This window comes from Branchiostoma lanceolatum, chromosome 10, assembly GCF_035083965.1.
Source record: "Branchiostoma lanceolatum isolate klBraLanc5 chromosome 10, klBraLanc5.hap2, whole genome shotgun sequence".
Lineage (NCBI taxonomy): Eukaryota > Metazoa > Chordata > Leptocardii > Amphioxiformes > Branchiostomatidae > Branchiostoma > Branchiostoma lanceolatum.
The window spans coordinates 11,146,042-11,165,158 of NC_089731.1; the positions used below are offsets into that span (position 1 = coordinate 11,146,042).

The 19,117-nt window shown below is 40.5% G+C and overlaps 2 protein-coding genes across 5 annotated transcripts; one reads left to right on the plus strand and one right to left on the minus strand.

Moving 5' to 3' along the window:
* Positions 1–353: 353 nt before the first annotated feature.
* LOC136443502 (lysophospholipid acyltransferase 5-like) lies at positions 354–8,089 on the minus strand. Of its 3 annotated transcripts, none has more exons than XM_066440772.1 (13): positions 7,960–8,089; positions 6,887–6,994; positions 6,532–6,638; positions 6,280–6,373; positions 5,947–5,984; positions 5,410–5,517; positions 4,780–4,847; positions 4,484–4,592; positions 4,237–4,323; positions 3,455–3,621; positions 2,769–2,916; positions 2,327–2,491; positions 354–1,401 (listed from the first exon to the last, which is right to left on the minus strand). In XM_066440772.1, the coding sequence occupies exons 1-13, from the start codon at positions 8,042–8,044 to the stop codon at positions 1,003–1,005; spliced, it is 1,683 nt and encodes a 560-aa protein (XP_066296869.1). In that variant the 5' UTR covers positions 8,045–8,089; the 3' UTR covers positions 354–1,002. The 3 variants fall into 3 exon arrangements, with proteins under 3 accessions (XP_066296869.1, XP_066296868.1, XP_066296870.1); XM_066440771.1 differs by lacking the exon at positions 7,960–8,089 and adding an exon at positions 7,451–7,581; XM_066440773.1 differs by lacking the exon at positions 7,960–8,089 and adding an exon at positions 7,451–7,581 and having other exon boundaries at positions 1,177–1,741.
* A 699-nt stretch (positions 8,090–8,788) lies between these two features.
* On the plus strand, positions 8,789–18,359 carry LOC136443068 (glycosyl hydrolase YngK-like). Of its 2 annotated transcripts, XM_066440131.1 has the most exons (11): positions 8,789–8,941; positions 10,000–10,131; positions 10,482–10,628; positions 11,720–11,901; positions 12,546–12,715; positions 14,833–15,088; positions 15,852–16,011; positions 16,410–16,727; positions 17,116–17,219; positions 17,720–17,816; positions 18,113–18,359. In XM_066440131.1, the coding sequence occupies exons 1-11, from the start codon at positions 8,893–8,895 to the stop codon at positions 18,226–18,228; spliced, it is 1,731 nt and encodes a 576-aa protein (XP_066296228.1). In that variant the 5' UTR covers positions 8,789–8,892; the 3' UTR covers positions 18,229–18,359. The 2 variants fall into 2 exon arrangements, with proteins under 2 accessions (XP_066296228.1, XP_066296229.1); XM_066440132.1 differs by lacking the exons at positions 8,789–8,941; positions 10,000–10,131; positions 10,482–10,628 and adding an exon at positions 11,208–11,342.
* The last annotated feature ends 758 nt before the right edge of the window (positions 18,360–19,117 follow it).

The following is a 19,117-nucleotide window of genomic DNA, read 5'->3' on the forward strand; positions in this document are numbered from 1 at the left end:
GTTTGTAACGAGAGCGTTTATTTGCTACTGGCGTGTGATCTATTTTGGGAGCATGACATCACCTGTAAATTGAAACTTTCACCAGAATCTGGCGATGACCGGTTGCAAGCATGTTTGTGCTTTTGCGAAAACCCTTTCCAAAAGTTGCTAAGTGACTGGAATGAGCGAATTCAAATTACACAAAAATTGACTCAGAGTCAGGGCATCGTGGCAACAATACAGTACAAAGGGAACACTGCAAATTCCTCTTTATGTATATTACCTGTATTTACAAGATTACGTAATACTAGTATTCTGTAATATCATTTCTTTGACTTGAGTGAATCTACGTATTGCACTTCAGGATAGACACGTAACGTTATCAGGTTTTATTCTAAATGTTCTTCTATTCCTATTTTTCTTTCATATAAGTGACTTTTATATTTGTATACATACTATAACTTACATGTTATTTAATATAGTATGAATCCGGTGTACCATTGCATTGAGCTCAATCAAGTAGTGAGGTTCAATAGATCACACATTTCCTTGCGGAATTGCCACGAAATGCAGATTACGTCACCGTGTGAGGTCATCTATTACAGCATGTCGGGAATGAATCACTGCTTTAAAATGATGTTTATCTGACCTGAATACCAACTAATCAATCATTATAGGCAGGACACATGTACTTATCTACAGCCAGACAAAATGGCGGTACAATCCTGTTTTAGACATTTTCTGTCATCATGATGAAAATGATTCCATTTCGGCCACTAAATATCGGTATAAAAGTAGTTACTTCTTTGGTTGGTACACTTAGCAAAATCGAAACATATTGAAGCCATACAATCTTAACCTTAGATCAATGGAAACGGAACAATCTATATATTCAACATAACGTTCTATATCAAAAGACTCAGTGTTAACATGTTGGACCTTTGACGTCATTAAATCACCCGAGAACCAAATAGACAATAACAACAGATTGATATAACATTACGACATATGCAGAATAAAATTTCAATGTCGGACATTTTCCCCCTTTTCCCAAACAAACTTGTCTAACAGTTGCGTCTGACTTGGACCTAGGTAAGCAGCAACTAAGTTCTGAGTCACAGTGTCTTCTTGCTTTTCTAAAATGTCCTCTTGTACACAACTATTTTTGGTTGTCGTTTCATCATCAGAGCTATCATCAGAAACGTTTGCAATGTTCCATGATGTCGTTTTACTCTCTGTCGCCATGGTAACGAAGGTCTGTGCAGTTTTGCTACTTGCAGACGATTGTGTCACCGTTTGTGGTGACGTCATCTCTACGCCCCGGCCTGTTGCTCGTCTACGTGCAAAGCTTCGAACAACCACCGACATCACAAGAACGCCCCCGATCAGTAAATGTCCTATCCAATGCAGTGATGTGTATACCTATATGTTAGGAAGAAAACACATATAAGGGTAAAGCAAGGTTTCGTTGTTTGTGGTCCGAAGTTCATTATATGTCATTTGATGGTGGGGCTTGTAGATTTGCATCGCGTTCGGGTTCCGCTAGGTGTCGTGATTGAATGTCCACTGCGACGCTACCGTTTTCCTTGTCTGAAGTAGCTATCTCAACTTTGGAAGACGGGGTTCCGTTAGAAGACGAAGCGGCTTGCTGACCGTCCTTTGAAGGCGATGGAAGAGGACCTAGACAACTCCGCACAATGGCACCGATCACTAACACTAGACCCACGGCTATGAATCCTCCCCAGTACAGCAGTCCGTAAACCTGTAGGGTATTAAAGCAAAATGGTTTGCTGTGTTATGTCTGTTATGTTATGCTTTCAGCTCTTTTCTCTACTCTCCAAGCAGGGCATGGGTTTCGGCTGGTTTTTGACGTGTTTTAGGCGTTTTTGCCGGGCTTTCTACTTTGTCATCTTTTTTTGTTTGTTATATAGCCAGCCCAACTTCGATGACAAAGTAGAAAGCCCGACAAAAACGCCTAAAAACACGTCAAAAACCAGCCGAAACCCATGCTCTGCTTGGAGAGTACTTTTCTCGTGATCCGCCTGGATAATCAATACGACTGTATGTCATGTATAGTCAAAACTATCCAAGAAGACCACTCAGGGGGTCTAAAAATCTGGCCTGTGTGGACAGGTGGTCACTATTGACAGGATTTTTGATCCTTGTGTCAATGGGGAAATTACTAGTATCAAAAGACCACAAAAACTTGGTGGTCCTTATAATTATGTAGAGATGGGCACTTGGTTTGACTGTGACTTTATGAATCAAAGATCCAGTGATGATGCTGCGATGATGTACTTTATTTTCACTTTTCTGTATCGTAAAGGTTCAAATGATATAGCATCACCTTGATCCACTTGTCGGCCACCAGTAGTGCGAATGGCACCAGCATGTAGCCGAATATAGTCCAGGTGAACAGCCACCTGAACGCCAGCGCCACCCAGCGGACTATCCGCACTCCTGCAGCAGACAGGACCCTGGACACTGGCACACGCCGGGCCATTTCTTCGAGCTGAGGAAAAATGATTCGGATGACTATCAATCAGTGGACATTATAATGGCATTTTTGACATGGACAGCATAACTAGATATACCAATATTCTAAATACATTTACATAAAAACTATTGGATATTAATGATTCGAAAATAACGTCTTTATGTTAATATTATCTACATTGAAAGATGTAGACACAAAAAAATGCATTGTGACGTTAATGTTCTGTGTAATCATTGGATACAAATACATGTATAACCAAAATCCCACGTAGTAGGTCCAAACGGTTTCTTACCTCCCTCGCGCCTCGGACCCAGGCAACTTCAAAGAGAAAAGCCGCCTGATAGCCGCTCAGCAGTCCGTGCCAAATACCCAGGTACGACAGGGTCACCACGTGCGACACCAGGCGCATGCCCAGGAACCTCATGCGCTTGTATATGTAGCTGTACGAAAAAGAAATCCCAACATAACGTTATAAGATGACCAAATGTGTTTAATGATGAAACTGAGTAATCAATAGTATGAAGAAACATCTGATCGATGTGAGCTGCAACAGAAACAAGAGAGAGAGAGAAAGAGAGAGAAAGAAAGAGAGAGAGCAATGGAAGGGGGAGAGAGTGACGGAAGGACAGATGGGAGAAGAGAGAGATAGAAAGAGAATCGTGACAGATCAGAGAGAGAGAAAACAAATCAGTCAGATGGGAGAAGAGAGATCTAGAGAGCGAGAGAGAGAGAGAACAGCGGGTGGAAGACTGAGCTCGAGAAAAAACAACGGATGGAAGTGGAGAGAACAACGGATGGAAGAGAGAGAGAACAACAGTTTGAAGAGAGAGAGAACAGATGAGAGAGAGAACAGATGAGAGAGTGAACAGATGAGAGAGAGAGAGAAGAGAGAGAGAGAGAACAATCAACAGATGGTAATTGATGAAACTGAATGATGAACAGTAAACTATCAAAAATGTTGAGCAGTTTTCTCCTTACCTGAGCAGCCATGTGTTGGTGGAGATGTTGAAGGATTGGATGAGCTCGTCCGGACTCCCCGACAGTTCGTACGAAACGACCTTCATGTTCTGACAGGCGTCCATACGAGATGGGTTCCCGTCAGACCCAGGCGTGTACGCCAGTCCGCAGATGATACAGGCTCCTTCCTATACGTAAAATACGGTAAACCATTATTGACACCGTGTATGGAGCTTATGTTTCCGGTACGTGAGTTTGTTTGGCTAGGTGTTCATCCGCAGTTATTTGAGTGACAGCTAGTGAGTGGGAAGATGCCCCTGCGCAGTGGCAGGGATTACGCGTACAGGAAATACAGGTCAGAGATGATAGGACTAGTCGTTAATCTGATATGACAGTCCAGGCCATGGACGTGGCTTCTAATTTACGGGGAAGTATAGTTTTTGCTTTGTCTGTATGTGTTTTCTTAGATACATACATTCCACATTCTAGTTCCACATGCAGTGTTGTGATGGATTTGGACGCCGGCAATGTTGAAATACGTGACAGTATATATCTTCTATGCCATAATTGCCATCTATTTCAGTTTTACAGTTCTCCTAATCCTTCAAGTCACTGAAGGTTGTCAGAAAGAGGTAAAACATTACTTGGAACTATACTTTGATTATTTTTTTGTTTTGTTTGAACCTTTATCAGGTCATGCTTAGCATAAATTCATTTCTAGAATATCTATATGTCTTGTTAATTCTATATCATTCTAGCATTTGATTATTTGACAAACGAACAACAAAGAATACATGGCTTACCGAGATCAGCCAAACTCCGACCAGTTTACAGACGAACAGTCTTCCCCAGATAAACACGAATCCCCAACGACTAAGGAGATCCAGATCCTAAATACACACACAAAATAGCAAATTACAATCACAATTTTAGGAACAAAAAGTGCGATTCTTGACAAAAAAGATATTTCTAGAAATGAATAATGATATTTGTAACATTACATGATCTAAATAGTAGAAAAGACCTGAGAAAACCCAAGTCCAAACTTACTTCGAAGCCCTGGCTGATCATGTAATCGTCCGGAAGATAGATCGTTTGTAGCGTAAACAGACAAAGGTACACCACGCCTGTTGCTAGTTTTTGGAGAGCTAGCATGATACTGTTGAAAATAAAGGGAACGATATCAAATTTCTTGTAATTAAATTGAGCATAAAACTTCGCGTACGATCTCATTCTGTTGCTTATGTTTGGAAATTGCTGTTTTCGTTGAAAACTATTACAAAAGTTATGATACATACGAAGTGAACTGTTATATATTACGTATATATATATATGTAGTGTAGTACCTTATTGGTGGCTTCTCTTCTGCCGAAGTTAGAACTCCAATCGAGAACAAATACTGTTTCATCGGGAACTAGAGGAACGAAGAGAAAATATCGTGATAATGTTAGATCTTTCTAGCATGACTGTCATTCTTCTGCATCACATTGAGCCAGGTCTAGAGCGGTCACCAGTACTTGTTCTTGGAGTCTGTTTTCATCTATTTACATATCATATTATATTATGTATAAATATATCATATATAATTCTGTTATGGCTATGGTTTTATGCGTGGGTGTGATCATTCAGTACGAGACTAACTGATAACCAGATTGACACAATCAAATAAAACTGAATTGAAGACAATTTAGGGGCCCGAGAAAGTCTGGTCTATGTGGACAGGTGGTCATCATAGACAGGGTTCTTAGATCTAAAAGTTGTGTCAATGGAAAAAATACTTAGTATACATTTAATTGACCGCCAAAATGTTGGCCACATTGGCCAGGTGGTCCTGATACAGAGGTGGTCACTTGTACATGAGGTGGTCACTTGTACATGTTTGACGGTACTGATGATCGATATACCTCATCTCAAGCATATGTAGATAACTAAGAGGAAAGATAGTATATTGTCTAGAAGAAGACTCATGTAAGTACCTGCGGTCCGACCATAAGTCCTCCAAAGTGATAAACAAAGCCGGAAACTTCCAGAAGAGTCGGAGACCTGTTCAACACGACTTTCTTCTGGCTCTCTGACTGTTTCTCCTAGATAACAATACCATCACACTTCTGTCAATAACAATAAATGCAAACAGACAAAAACAAACAAATGCACACACACACACACACACACACACACACACACACACACACACACACACACACACACACACACACACACACACACACACACACACACACACACACACACAAACAAACAAACATGATTGACACGCACATACACACACATGCACACACACACACTATCTCTCTCACGTACATACATACAGAGAGAGAGACAGAGACAGGCACACACACATGCTGATATACATACACACTTTATCTCTTTCACACAAACACACACATGCACACAGATACACACACACACGAACACGATACTTCTAGAACGTCATTTCTGAAAACACAGGTGTGTAGGAAGTCACAAAATGATGTAAATGTAACATAGATAATTACCGGTGATTTGGTGCCGTCATAAATGTCCCACGCCAAACCTACAAGACAACATAGAACAGATAAAAAAGTTATGCTGAAATAATCTCTGTTGTCTAGCAAGTATATGATGTATGCTAGCCCTTATTGTATCAGTAATTAGGATGTTAAGTTTTATTCTATATCTATATTTTGTACTATGTTTAATAGCTGTTGCCATACATTTTACCGTGTACAATCGTCGCGCAATAAAGTTCTTCTTAAGCTTCTATGTTCTAGAAATGTGGATAGCCAGTAACCTTTTTTTTCTAATCTAGAATAGTTTGGTACTTTGTTGGTGAGTAGACTTAGTCTTACCGATCAGACGAAGAGTCAGGACACACTGGGGGGTGGTGAAGTTGATGACGTAAGTGGTAGTGCCAAGTAGATAGTAATGTAACAACAGGGTACCCTGGTAGAAAACAATAGAAAATAACAACATGTAAATAAAATTCATTTTATCATTTGAAAGAAAAAACAGTTAAAGATATATTTTTCTGAATTCTATGATAACATCTGAAATTCTATCATCTAAAAATTGTATGGGATATTCTGGAAAAGTAGTCCCACCATGTTGTAAATGAAGGACAGCACCACTGAGCGGAAGGATCCACCTAACAGGTGCAGAAGCGCCCAGTTCACTATCACGGACAGCGCGGAGTGATACGTGGCAATGCCTATGGGGAAAAAAAGATATCGTTTGCCCAGATTCTTTGTCACAAATGCATGGGTTTGGCAAAGATGGTGAAAATAGATACAGTAATCGCTTATATGTAGGGAAATCAAGTTATTTGTTTCTATAGCAGATATAAAGGAGATTATGATGGTCTAGTAAGCAGAAAAGTTAAATATCAGAATTTCAGCAACCGTACGATGTTTGATGGCGATTCAAACATTTTTGTCAAATAGGAGAAAGTTATCTTACCGAAGTTGAAATACATGATGGAAAGTCCCGCCAGGGTGTAATAGACATGGTAAGCGGTAGGAGGCGCTTTTGTCAGGAACAGTCGTTGAAAGATTGCCAAAGGATAACCTTGAGATAGAAAAAAACACGTTGAAACATAAACTCAACACTAAATGTTCGGGAACTTGATTTCTGTCGACCGTGGATCTCCGTGAATAGTTTATAAATTGAACTGCAATGTATATCATTGGAAACCTTTATTAATGCCCTTTACAACGATATTCTGTTTATTATAATTGTCAATTCTTGAGCACCAAGGCTTGGTTATATGTCCGTTGTTTTTTAATGACTAGCTTTATGTGTTATATTACCGAAAAGCTTGTTTATTGTCTTTTACATGATGCCTCATTTGTTATGATCTCGCTTTTGAGCCGTCTAACTGCGAGTGAAGAATATCTTCTACGTATAGTATAGTTGCTAGTATGCCTAAAGGCGAAATGGACAATCTTTGACCGTTTGACGTTAACCTTTTCTGAAAGGTAGCAGACAATGTTGATACTGAAGAAAGGTACTATTTTGACCCACCTAGAAGCAGAGAAAGAATCAAACGCACGGCTTCTTCGGAAGTACCCAACGCTTCAGCAAGGGGCGAAATCGAAAAGCTAACTGTCGCCATATTGTCCGGCTTTGCTTGCTACCTACCTTGTGACATCACTATTGGTAAAACTGGTCCGGTTGGTTATTTGTGTCTAAACAAACGCATGAGGGTGCACTTATCGAGGCTGTCGCTAGGAGACAGTGTCGAAATCAAGCCATAGGCTGCCTGCAGAATGCAGCGTCTGTAGTAGAATCTACGTAATTTCAACTTATCAATATGGTTTTGTGAAAAACGGAAACTTTAGTCACCTATGACTAAGAATTTAAATGATGTAAGCCATTGTCTGTGAGCAACATCACCACTTTCTTTAAGAAAAGTGTCGGCAATTCTTTGCAATGCAAAAGTTGTCAAGGGACACGGCAAGAGCTCTAAAGACTGAGCGCTGTTCGCGTGTATCGCGCCGTCCACGAAAATGTGGGAAAAGTATAAAACTCACCCAAAAGAAGGGAGATAACGAATCGCACTGCCTCCTCTGACGTGCCGATTTTCTGTGCAAGAGTACCGATGTTTCCTTCCGCCATGTTTTCGTCCCAGTTTCCTGACTGAATCGTCTGAAGATGACAGACAAGCTTGGACCGGTCCAGCCGGTTTCACAAGTTGCACAATGAGAATATTTCGTCGTACCAGAACCAAAACAATATCTACGAACGTAAAGTCTGATACGATGGTCAGATCTAGACGTAGTGAAAAGTTTAATTCTTTAAAAAATGCTACATTGATATATTCATCCAAAGTGCAGTTAATCTTTTTGCTCGAAAGTGTATTTACCATTTTACGCCAATGACATATTCATAGCGTTATTAGTCACTGCACTGAAGGAGGTTTAAAATTAAGATTCTAAACATCCTCGACGCTATTTCAACAGTAAATTACCGTAATGTGTTGGTGTCTCTGTTAGTCCAGAAATTACTAGCAGTTGTTTTCTGATCGGAATTATGCTGCTCCTGTGAGTTAATGAATGCATGGGGTTGGAGTCTCAATAAAGTGCAATATATATAATATTCATATCTAGTGCTAACTCTGGGAAATAACAGAAGGGTAAAAACTATATTTGAAAATAACCTTTTTGCAGTCACCTAGCTATGGCCCCCACTATTGGTGGTGTATAAATAACGATATCATATCATCTATCCCATCACATGATATTGCTTGTTCCACAGGATGTTTGTATGGACTGTGCTGCCGCTGTCAAACAAAACTCTTCGAATTTGGTATCTCAAAATACCGCTATGTTTGCTGTACCTTGTCACGCTTTGATGCCGTGAAAGTAAACATAGATACGTGGCGCACTATACTGTACTCACAGACAAGTGTATGTGGTATATACACGCCATATTGTCTCTCGAAAAGGTATAATCGTGTGGAAACCATGGCGCTAAAGTTACTGGTCGTCTTAGCGTTCATTTCAGCTGCACGTGGTAAGTGTGTATAGGTTTGATATTAGTTAGTTTTCTTTTCATTGCTATGGCATATTGCGGTGAAGTACAACATATGGACAAGTTGTAAACATATTGCGTTCATTAATCATAGTAGGAAAGAAACATCATTTCTATAGCTATATCATTACAATATCATCTTTTGTGTTAGAATTACATTGTTCACATATAATCAGGGTGCCTATTATCATAGATTCAATACATCTATGGAGATATTGTACATTGCTAAAACCGGTCTCGTGTGATACATGGCAAGTCAGATATAGAATAAAACCAACTTTTCAGGTGTTTTTGAATATTATATCATTGTCACTGCAAGCAATACGTTTTTATTTGCAGTAAAGTGAAGTTTTAATGTTATTATCCTTACTAATGTGATCTTATTGACTCTAAGTGTGTACACGTCTGTAGTGCAGTCTTATATTCTACAACATTTGATCAGAAGCGGGAGGCACGTACTATTGTATGTATGCACAACACAGTGAAAGGCATAACAACATATGAGACCATAGCAATTCTGCGTAACAAATTTTAAAACAATTTGATTTTGTTACTAAACAATTGAATTTGTGACTAGTACTTCCATTAGCAGTCATAAACAACAATAAGCATAGAGATAATCTAAATGGTTGTTATCTCCATGAAAAATGGAGATATTGTTTTTGGCGTGTTTGTGTGTGTACCTGTGTGTCTGTCTGTGTTTCTGGACTATTGTAATCAGCAGAACTAAAGAACCTCTGGATGGATTGCGATGATATTTCGTATGTGGGTAGGTGTTGGTTAGGCAGAGGTCAAGGTCGATTTTGGGCCCCCTGGTATGTGAACTTGGTACTGCAGCAGACTTCCGTTTTTTGTATCTCTTGACCAGGACGTGCTATCGTCGTGATTTGTTTGGTGACAGATAGCTTGTGATGTAAGGAAGAGGTGGGCCCCCAGCAGCTTGCTCTGAAATTGCAGGAGCGGCGTTTTCAAAATCTTCCAAGTAGAATAACTGAAGAAAGGAACGACGGATTTCCATCATATTTTTTCTCTCCATGTAGCGGACAGCCATTGTACCGCGCACGGCGGAGTGTGCACCGACTACCGCTACACCACCTGTAGGGGCGGCTACCTGCAGAGCCTCTGCAACGGGGACTCCAACCGCCGCTGCTGTGTCTCCTGCGATGATGCATGTAAGTCACATCGTGCAGTTTCCTGTAATGTTGTGCACTTCGTAAGCTTTAAGATAGGAAGCGTTAGTGCAGTGTCCAAGGATACCTGATAACTAGGATAAACGGAGTCTCTTTTGTGCTACAACCAATGCTACAATTTACCTGATACAGGCACATTGTAGAGCTTCTGTTTGAGAAATATATATATATATATATATATATATATATATATATATAGAGAGAGAGAGAGAGAGAGAGAGAGAGAGAGAGAGAGAGAGAGGAAGAAAGAAAAGAGAGAGAGCGAGAGAGAGAGAGTAACCATATTAAAACTGTTGCCACGAAGGTATCATACAGTTAATAATTCCTTCCAGGCCAAGCGAATGAAGCCTACTGGTCTGGTAGTGACGACTCCTGTACGTACGCTGGCGGGTTGTGTAAGCACGACACCAACTACTGTCCCGGCGGTTACGTCAGCGGCATGTGTGGAGGCCCTACTCACCGTAGGTGCTGCCTGCAAGGTGAGCGGCAAGAAATTTCTTGTTTGCGTACCCAGGAAACCTCCCCATGACTAGCCTGGAGCCCAGTCATCTTAGTTTTGGCCTTTTCCCAATGTCTCTAGCCGCCAACAACGGTTGGCGACGTTGGTAGCGAGCCAAAGCTAACAAGACTAGACTCCAGGTTACCCCATGGCGTAGGCACACCAGTTTTGTGCTGAACAGTACAATCTGCATATCCGGACAGATTTATTTGATCGACTCACACCGGGATGGATCTCTACTATCAGCCATTTCAATGTAGCGTTGTTTCGAATTCCTTGATTCTTAGCCTTGGGAGATCCAGATAAACTCTCGACATGTACGTTTCCAGGCGTGTAGGAATGTCAAAAACATCAACAGGATCAGAATATATTTACTCACGGTTCATACCATTAGTGTTTTTCTGTATAGAAACATGCAGTAATTTTTCGCGAATATACAAAAAAGTCGTAGTTCGACAAAAAATTTTTTTTCTGACATCTTCGAGATTTCACGATCCTCTAAAAATCCAAGGATATTTTGGGAGATTAAAAAAAAATTCCTCATTGAGTAAGCTACGTACACATTCTCTAAACGCACAAGCCATGCCCGTTCCAAAGTTTACCAAATGTATGAGCCGACAATATCTGGCCTTGGGTATAACAGTAGCCCTTACGGTGTCCGGGGCGATAGTGATGACCATCATTCTGGTTACAGGTCAGTTTTCATCTTGTCTTCATTTATACGTCAAATCTATAGAATGTTTTCATTCTCTGGTCAAAGATGGTAGCTTATATGTCTTAGAAATGTATTTGAATCATGCACTATACACAAGCAAAGGATGCGGTCACATCCGTCGTAGGTCGTCGAATGATTTTGATGTTGTAGGATTTTCAAGCGGGCTGTGACAGAACCAATGACCGACAAGGATTCAGGACAGCCCTTTCTGTCACAAGACAGATGCATTCTGTACGGCACATGCACAGGAATATCTCAATATTGCCCTTAGTTTGCGATCGTACGACGGACGTGACTGCAACATAAAGCATGTTGTGTTTGAAAACTATAGTTAGTTTGTATATATTCAAACCCAGAAACAGGCAGCCCAACCATCACGCCCTCCCCCACACGTGAGTTCCGCGGTGTTTGGGTCGCCACGGTCTCCAACATTGACTGGCCCTCAAGCCGCCATCTTTCCACTGAACAACAGAAAGCCGAACTCGTCACCATCTTGGATCGGATGGTGGAACTGAACTTGAACGCCCTTGTCTTTCAGGTACATTCTAGTCTCCTCTTAACCGGATGAAATTGTAAACTGCTTTAGCGACAAGCTTGGTAGTTTCTTGAATACTGTAAATGCGGAAATGTTCGCGGGGATTTAATTTCGCGGTAGGGATAAAATGGACTGTTCACGGTGGTTTTGATTTCGCGTTTGAAACAATAGTAGCGCTACAGTCACACAACGGAATGGCTTTTTGCGGGAAAGAATTCACCGCGAAAACCGCGAACATAAAACTACCGCGAACATTTCTGCATTTACAGTATCTATGAGGCCGAATTTGAACAATGCTGAACACTATCTGTCGGGACCAATTGTAGTAAGGAATTCCAAACATTGTTTTGATATCATTGTCAAAGCACGATAATTTTCAGTCAAAACTATATGTACAACTAAAAACATGTATGGCTTCACACGATATGATGACTATTAATATTTTGAAGAAAAATTCTTTAAATTCTGCCTGACGATAGCGTTCTGTTTGGTTTAGTTGTAGATGAAAGTAGATGCCTGTTTTCTATTCTATAACAAATTTGAGCGTTCTAAAATTAGATAACATAAAAGGTATAAAATCAAGTCAATGCATGCGATCTGTAATCTAAAAGCTACACCTTCTCAGGTTTGAAGACATATTTTGACAGGTTCGCCCAGCCGGAGACGCTTTCTACGACTCTCAGTTAGAGCCGTGGAGTTATTACCTGTCCGGGCGGCACGGGTCGGCCCCGTCCCCGTACTACGACCCGCTGGCCTTCGCGATAGAAGAGAGCCACAGAAGAGGCATCGAGCTGCACGCCTGGTTCAACCCGTACAGGTGGGTACTCCAGATGGGAACAAGTATTCAATGGTATTCTTCGGCCTTTAAAACAATATATAGCCACAATACAATGAAATAAAGAAAAAAACTTGTGGAGTGGTGGGTGACTCCATCAAATACGTCTACTAAAAGCTGCATATCTAAAAACGCTCAGGGCCATATATCTATCTCCATGAAAAATGGAGATATAGTTTTGAGTGTGTCTGTTTGTCTATCTGTCTGTTTGTGTTTCCGCACCACTCCAGTCAGCATAACTCAAGAGCCGCTTGGTGGATTACGATGATATTTGGTATGTGGGCGGGTGTTGTGAAGCCGAAATTCAAGGTCGATTTTGGGCCCCCTGATATGTGACCTTGGTACTGCAGCAGAACTGCAATTTTGTATATTTTGACCTGGACGTGCTGTGGTCTTGATTTTTGGGTGGCAGATAGCTTGTGATGTAATAAAGAAGTGGTGTGGGTTTGGGCCCCCTAGCAGCTTCCTCTGGAACTGCAGGGGCGTTTTTGTGAAAATCTTCAAGGAGAATAACTGACCAAAGGAACAACGGATTTCCATGATATTCAGTATGCAGGTAGCTTAGATAGAGATATACACAATGAAGTGCAAATTTTGCTAATTGGGACTTAATTTGAATAGCTAATGAGGAAAATCTATATTTGCAGTGTTTTCCATTATCAGACTCAAATACATGTAGCGTATGTAGTTCATGGAAAGTGGATCATCAACAGATACCAATTATGCAAATAAATTCCTAATTTGCATAATTAATGCAAAACACCATATCTCATCTAATTGGAAAATTATAGGACTGTCAATATGATACTTAGTATGTAGGTAGCTTAGACAGAGATATACATAATGAAGTACAAATTATGCTGATTGTGACTAAATTTGCATAGCTAATGAGGAAAATCTATATTTGCAGTGCTTTCCATTATCAGACTCAAATACATGTAGTTCATGGAAAGTGGAGCATCAACAGATGCCAATTATGCAAATAAATTCCTAATTTGCATAATTAATGCAAAAACACCATAATTCATCTGATTGGAAAATTATAGGACTGTCAATATTGCAACATGTGCAAGTTAGATAAAGGTGTTTATGACCAAGCATATATTATGTAAATGTGTAAGTCATGTTTTTACCTGCTCTTACACCCATAGCCTTTTAAAGTTACTAGTTAGTCTCTACCAGACTAACTACGCCAGGGTTTCACTTGCAGGCTCCTAAACAGGCGAAATGTGATCTTCACTGTGGACTGACTGTACTGGCTAATTATTCCTTTTTCTGCCGAATTCTACGATTCATTCGCCCGTAAGAGGGCCTGGTGGAGGCTATTTTAAAGTAGAGCATAGCAGGTGGAGGGGGAGGGGGACTTGGGCAGATGAAAAGTTTTATAACTGGAACAAATTTCCATTCCTCTCCAACCATGTTGTGAAGTTGGCACCCAGAAATGCATGATGCAGAATTTACATATACGTGCACGCCGACAGAAGACCGAATCGCTAAAAATTTTCAACATTGAATTTCAAACTGTACTATATTTTACTGTATAGTTATTATTGTATCGTACTGTATTTTGCTGTACTTCACAGCACAATTCAGGCATTCAATGCAATCTGTCATCATCTGTAAACATCTGTAAACATTTGTAAACATTTGTAAACTTTTGTAAACTTTTGTAAACTTCTGTAAACTTTTGTAAACATTTGTAAACTTTTGTAAACATTTGTAAACTTTTGTAAACTTTTGTAAACATTTGTAAACTTTTGTAAACTTTTGTAAACATTTGTAAACTTTTGTAAACTTTTGTAAACTTTTGTAAACATTTGTAAACTTTTGTAAACATTTGTAAACCTTTGTAAACCTTTGTAAACTTTTGTAAACTTTTGTAAACCATTGTAAACTTTTGTAAACATTTGTAAACTTTTGTAAACATTTGTAAACTTTTGTAAACATTTGTAAACTTTTGTAAACTTTTGTAAACATTTGTAAACTTTTGTAAACTTTTGTAAACTTTTGTAAACTTTTGTAAACTTTTGTAAACAAGATAAATCTTAAGTAAGATAAATCTGATTGGTTATACTAAACTGTAATATTTCTGTATTTAGGGCCAAGAGCAAATCTGCCAGCTATTCTCTCGCCTCCAACCACATGGCAAACCGGTTCCCACAGTACACCTATGACTACGGGAACTACCTCTGGATGGACCCGGGCGCAGAGGACGTCGCAGACCATACTTATGACGTCATCATCGACGTGGTGCGCCGATATGACGTAGACGGCGTTCAATTCGACGACTACTTCTACCCCTATCCAATCAGCGGGACGGATTTCCCCGACACAGCCACGTACCGAGCCTACCAGGTGAGACTATCTCATGGAGTCGTTCATGCACGCGCACGATTCATTGATAAGTACATGTACATGTACTTGGCGGTTACTAAGGCATTTGTAGCGGTCAAAACGTTGATTTGACAGAATGCTCTCATTTAACCTTTTGCTTATACCCTTCCTGGCACTTTGTTCACCAACTATTAGCAGCGAAAGTGAAAGTCAGTAGTGATTGGTCATTTGAGGTTGATAACCATTGAAACACACTGGACATATGATAAAGAGAAATTTCGGCCCTTTTTTTTCGCGGTCTACTCACATAAGCAGTCCTGGTGTGTGTGATCATAGCGAAATGGATATCATTGTAAAGAGAAATGGATATGCCTTTTAATGATGTTAAGAACCATGCTGTCTGAAAATTCAATAAATAAATAAAAAACTAAACATCTTTGTCTTGAGTGTATATATGATAACTTTATTGCGCAACAATTGTACGAGGTACACAGTCTGGCTTTTACATAACTACAGTTCTACATACATGTATATTTAAGGGCTAATCTACCTAACACAAGAGTGTATAGTATGGGTTTAGAATGGGTTCTTACAATCATTGGAAGAATTTCTAACGTCTAGACATTCTTTAATATATTTTCCCATGTATACCATGCAGGGGTTGTCAATATGCCCTTTTAAAGTTTGCTTTTTAAGTCCATTGAAATAAATCCTGGTAAATAAGATGATAGCCTTGTGTAAAGTGGATATGATACATACTAGATGTTTTGATGTTTTCCGCTAGACCTCCGGAGGAACCATGTCCAAGCCTGACTGGCGCCGTGACAACGTGAACAGGCTGGTCCGCCGGCTGTACAGCGGTATCCACGCCGAGAAGGCGCACGTCAAGTTCGGCATCTCACCCTTCGGGATATGGCGATCCGGATACCCCGCAGGAATTGTGGGTAAGTGCTTCTCCATGTCAAGTTTGAAGAAAATCAAGGACCTTCAATTTAACCTAAATCTAGAGACGCCCTGTAATGATTCCGTCCCATTTCCATGCCCGGCCGTGCGAAAATGAAAAATAGAAAATGCATATCAATAAAATACATAATATATTGTTTTACGTTTTTGTGTCTTTTGTTGTCTTTTACATCAGATTTTTCGTTCCCCCGATTTGGAAATATCACCACAAGATCCCTTATCACATCTTACATCCTAGATACGAGATAAGCACAAGTGTTTCTAGCCCTGACACTACAATAGCATCTTTACAACATTTATGAAACTTATGATGCTTTACGTCTTGGAAAACATTCATCAGACAGACTAACAAAGCTTTCCATATGACCCATAACTATAGGCTTCAGTCAGTACGACAGCTTGTACGCCGATCCCAAGTTATGGCTGGAGCAGGGGTGGGTAGACTACCTCGCCCCTCAGCTCTATTGGATGATAGACCCTCCCCAGCAGAGCTACCCCGCCCTGTTGGACTGGTGGCTGGACCAGAATCCCTTGCAACGTCACATCTACACCGGAAATTACCTCAGCAGAATCCTGACTGATGGTTGGCCAGTGTCAGAACTCATGAACCAGGTTGGACTCTCGCGAGACCGTGCGGATCGACTGTCGCTGGGAAACATCATGTTCAGCATGAAGCCATTCAGAGACAACAGCGCGGGTAAGAGCCCACCCAAAACTTAGTTGGAAGCATGTTTGGCTAAAACATAGACTAGAAGAAGAAGGAACTGTAAAAAAGAGGTGACATTTCAGCAACAATAGAGTGAGAGGTTATTTGGGGGATAAGGCAAGGACCTATTTTGGAACGGGTACGGTATGTACGGTAACATCTGGAACAAGCATACCAAACCGTCTGATTGGACCGAAACTTTTGGTCGCAAAGGCAAGTGATAGCTTTTCAGTACCAAGGACAGTTACATTTAAACTCAGTTAAACTCTGAAAAACGTGTCTACAATTCTACAGTTTTCATACTGCGATATATCTACAAGTTTTCTGACAATTAAGAAGACGTTTACAGATTCTTAACTGTTTAATCTTTATTTTCCAGGTGCTGTGGACGCCTTCAAGTCGCAGGTGTACACCAGTCCAGTTCTCACCCCTGCAATGCCCTGGTTGGGTAGTCGCGCACCAAAAGCGCCCTCTGGCGTTCAGGTACAACACAGCAACCACTTGATTACGTTTCCTCAAAAACGCGTCGGTGATATCAGCTACTAGTGTTTGAAGTGTTCCTGGTCTGCATCATATATATCCGGTCCAGACCTGGGAAAACCGGATTTATAATTTCTAGAAATGTTAGCCAGCCTAAGAAGACCCAGTTGACCGACTCATCATCATCTACGGTTTGATTTGATTGATTTGATTGATTTATTTGGCTGCAAAAAAGTACAGCCAGGGCTACCCAACTAGCCAAAGGCTATTACAAAGGGTTAGCCCTGGGAACAGTATTCGAAATTCAATACAAATTTTCACAAAGCACGTTAAAAACACAGTAAGGCGTATGCAAAACGCAAGACTAATATACATCTACGGTTTACTATCATTATGGTTTCATATGTATAACTGAAGGAGTCTGGTGAGACAAGATGTCTCCATTTTATCTCAGTCAGTCCAGACGTCTGGGGTAGTACTGACGATGTTTTGTGTTTACTCAGGTGGCGTCTGACTCCATCATGTGGTCCGGGGACGAGTCTGGTGACGTGCGTGTGTGGACCCTGTACCGTCAGGAGGGGGACGGGTGTCTCAGCATGGGTGGGTGGAGAGCATCCTACCATTATATTTCTAAAAACTGTAAAATGAAAGAAATACAAAATTGGTCTTTATTTCTGTGATAGTACAAAACTGACAAGTTTCCTGTTATGTCTACCTGTTATGTTTATTTTCCTCGCACAGCTTAAAACTTGCTCTGGACTAGTACTGAAATATTTTTGAGTTGCAGCTAAACAGTCTGTCTTGTTTATCTTTTTCTTTGAGCAAAACGCCCTCATGAGAAGTTTTGAATCGAGTCAGCTCTGGAAGTGCTTCATGTCGTTACATTTGTTTTCCAGTTAAAGTGCTGGGTGCCGACACCACGACTACCACTGTCGATCCGGGTACTTACATGCTGAAGGCGGTGGATAGGGTTGGGAACGAGAGCAGTGACGTCACCGTGGAGGTCCCGTGAACGAGTCTGTCGCCACATGACTTTGTTGAAAGTAAAAAGTGGACACATCCCCTTGCAAATCGTTAACTTCGCAAACGTGAAGTTTTGAGATCAGATCCTCAAACTAAAAAATAAACTTACTTTAAGCTTAATCTTTGGGTCGATTTCAGTTCATTGCGTCTTATTTTTATTTCACAAAAATTGCCTAATTACGATACAGACCAGAAAGGGGAATCTGATACGAAACAGGTATTACTGAAATCATTATTGAAAACATTACATGTAACGTAACATGACCTATTTACGTGCAGAACCTATTTACGTCCGGTTTGGCTCATGTCCACATGACGCAGTGTATTATGCCAAAGCCTGTTCTCATGAGCAATAAAGAACATCATAAGTATGATCCTTAGCCATCTCTTTGATTTTTGCACAGCAAAACATAATGGCCATGCGTTTATCACGTGAACGCCACGTGCCGCGCATGTGGGGGGGGGGGAATTTACAGATAAACATTGTTTTTTTTCCATCGCGTTAAGCAAGTGGCCGGACAGACATAGTGATTTTATTATCATTTGTCTGCAGACTACTTTGGACAGTTACTGTGCATTTTTTCTGGTCTATGTTCTTCAAGCATAGCGTTAGAAGGGAAAAGACCGAGGTGGACGATAATGGGTTACCCTAGCACAACTCTTCATCATTAACCTCAGTAAAACTACATGCTCGCACGGCGTTAAATAGGCGGAGAAAAACTTACAGACCATGCATTTTCTTTTAAGAAGAGCTGATATTATTGACCATGGGTTTAAAATTTGGCTCTGTCCGTGCGGTTTTAAGATAAATACGTTTTGAATAAATCGGACGTAAATTGGTCATGTTACGTTAGATTGGGACCCCAAAATACGCTTCA

Bases quoted from the DNA above. Each gene is read 5' to 3' on its own strand.
- LOC136443068 (XM_066440131.1), top strand. From the start codon at position 8,893: ATGGCGCTAAAGTTACTGGTCGTCTTAGCGTTCATTTCAGCTGCACGT. The intron at 16,728-17,115 runs GTAAGAGCCCAC...TTTATTTTCCAG, and splicing joins ATTCAGAGACAACAGCGCGG to GTGCTGTGGACGCCTTCAAG. The intron at 17,817-18,112 runs GTGGGTGGAGAG...TTTGTTTTCCAG, and splicing joins GGACGGGTGTCTCAGCATGG to TTAAAGTGCTGGGTGCCGAC.
- LOC136443502 (XM_066440771.1), bottom strand. From the start codon at position 7,541: ATGGCGACAGTTAGCTTTTCGATTTCGCCCCTTGCTGAAGCGTTGGGT. The intron at 6,374-6,531 runs GTGGGACTACTT...GTTTTCTACCAG, and splicing joins TGTCCTTCATTTACAACATG to GGTACCCTGTTGTTACATTA. The intron at 3,622-4,236 runs GTAAGCCATGTA...TTTTACGTATAG, and splicing joins TCGGAGTTTGGCTGATCTCG to GAAGGAGCCTGTATCATCTG.